At 35.7% G+C, this 1,536-nt stretch overlaps 1 protein-coding gene across 1 annotated transcript in view; it reads left to right on the top strand.

The window, feature by feature from the left end:
* Positions 1-1,536, top strand: part of LOC104738154 — a 23,578-nt gene that overhangs the window by 3,659 nt on the left and 18,383 nt on the right. Inside the window, exons 10-14 of the mRNA XM_019234547.1 lie at positions 13-92; positions 231-380; positions 584-647; positions 1,277-1,378; positions 1,519-1,536. Coding sequence (XP_019090092.1) covers positions 13-92; positions 231-380; positions 584-647; positions 1,277-1,378; positions 1,519-1,536 — 414 coding nt within the window. The remainder of the gene's footprint in view (positions 1-12; positions 93-230; positions 381-583; positions 648-1,276; positions 1,379-1,518) is intronic.

Here is a 1,536-nt window from a genome sequence, read left to right as displayed (position 1 = left end):
TGAGCGTTTCAGGTCATGACTCTGAATGAATTTCAGTTGAAGCAGATTCTTATTCTGTTAGATTACTTGCAAACTAGCCAATTGCGTGAGAGGTAAGCCTTTCATTAGGGTAGCCATAATTTTTCCTCCATTCAATCTTTTTTTTTCTCTCCTGAGATTTAGCTCCATTAGTTGTCACTACAGAACGTTTCGAAGAACTAATGATTTTAAGAATATATGAAATGGTTTAGGTATGGGCGGTATCGTCCTTGCTCCACTTCCTTATTGAGAAAACCACCAGGATGGCAGAAACTTTGGTGGCACTACGTCCAAAAATCAGTTTTATCTGATGTTCGGAAGAAACTGTGGAAAACTTCATGGAGATTTGTTGAACAGCGAATGTAAGTTTACGTTTTCCACATCATTTCTTTAATTTATTTAGATGATGCTGAATCACATAGCTATTACACTATTTGTTCTCTTAAAATTTCTGCTTACTTTATTTCCACGCAAATAACTTGCTGTTTCATGGCATAAGTAGACAAAATTTCGGAATATATTCAACCGGTCTGCTTACTTTTTTTTTGTTTTGGGAAAAATACAGGAGAATGCGCAGGAGGTATATTAACTTTTACAAGATAAAGCTAGATTTTCTTCGCAGAGAGCAGGCAAGGATTTTGTTTTCCTCCTTATCTGATTAGAAGTGTCAGGGTTTGTTCATTATGTTGCTTTGTCCTCCTATTTGTTTAACTTCATGAAATTGCCTAACACAGCCTGTTGGATTCAATGTGACATAGAAAGCCTCATTATCTGTTAGGTGATTTTACATAATTAGGGAGGTGGTTTTTCATTTCGATGTGTTTTGTCCTCTAATTATCGCAACATGTATATAAAAGGGTAGTGGTAAGGTGATTTTTAGCAGCACATTTCACATCATAAGCCTCATCATACATTTCAAAGAAAAGAAATTGAAGAAACATTTTATTTTCTTCTAACATCAATAAAATACTCTATCCGAGCTTATCATCGTAACAATGTAGTAGTTCTGAAATTGCTGATTGAAAGAAATACATTTGTTCTTTTCCCTTAACTTCTCGTTGCCTTGCCTTCGTCTGCATCATATGTTGCTAAGATGCTTTACGCTGGACATATTTTTCCAACTAACGCATAACCTTCGTAACTTGAAGATGAGTTGCTGTAATATGCCTGTTTCTTCTGTAGCATTTTCAAACCAGAATTTTTTCTTGTCAAGTTGCTCCTCTACTAATATGGCTGTGCTTTATGCCTCTGGATACAGTCAATCGATGAGTCTATCCTTTTGGGTTTGGAAGAAGTGGAGAAGAAGTCTGATATTGATGATATCTTAAGTTATAGGTCCGCAGCGGAAGGTGAGATGCAGGTATGGTATATTAGGTTGCTGATGTAGCATTTTTAATTTTGGCTGAGATACCAAGTGCTTTTTAGATATCTATCATAAGTTGATGTCCTAGCAATGGTAATTTTTTTATCTGTCCTTTTACCTTCGATCTTATTATACAGGAAGCTTGTTCAGAATTG

Source organism: Camelina sativa, chromosome 13 (assembly GCF_000633955.1).
Source record: "Camelina sativa cultivar DH55 chromosome 13, Cs, whole genome shotgun sequence".
Taxonomy (NCBI): Eukaryota; Viridiplantae; Streptophyta; class Magnoliopsida; order Brassicales; family Brassicaceae; genus Camelina; species Camelina sativa.
This window is presented reverse-complemented; position numbering and strand designations above follow the sequence as displayed.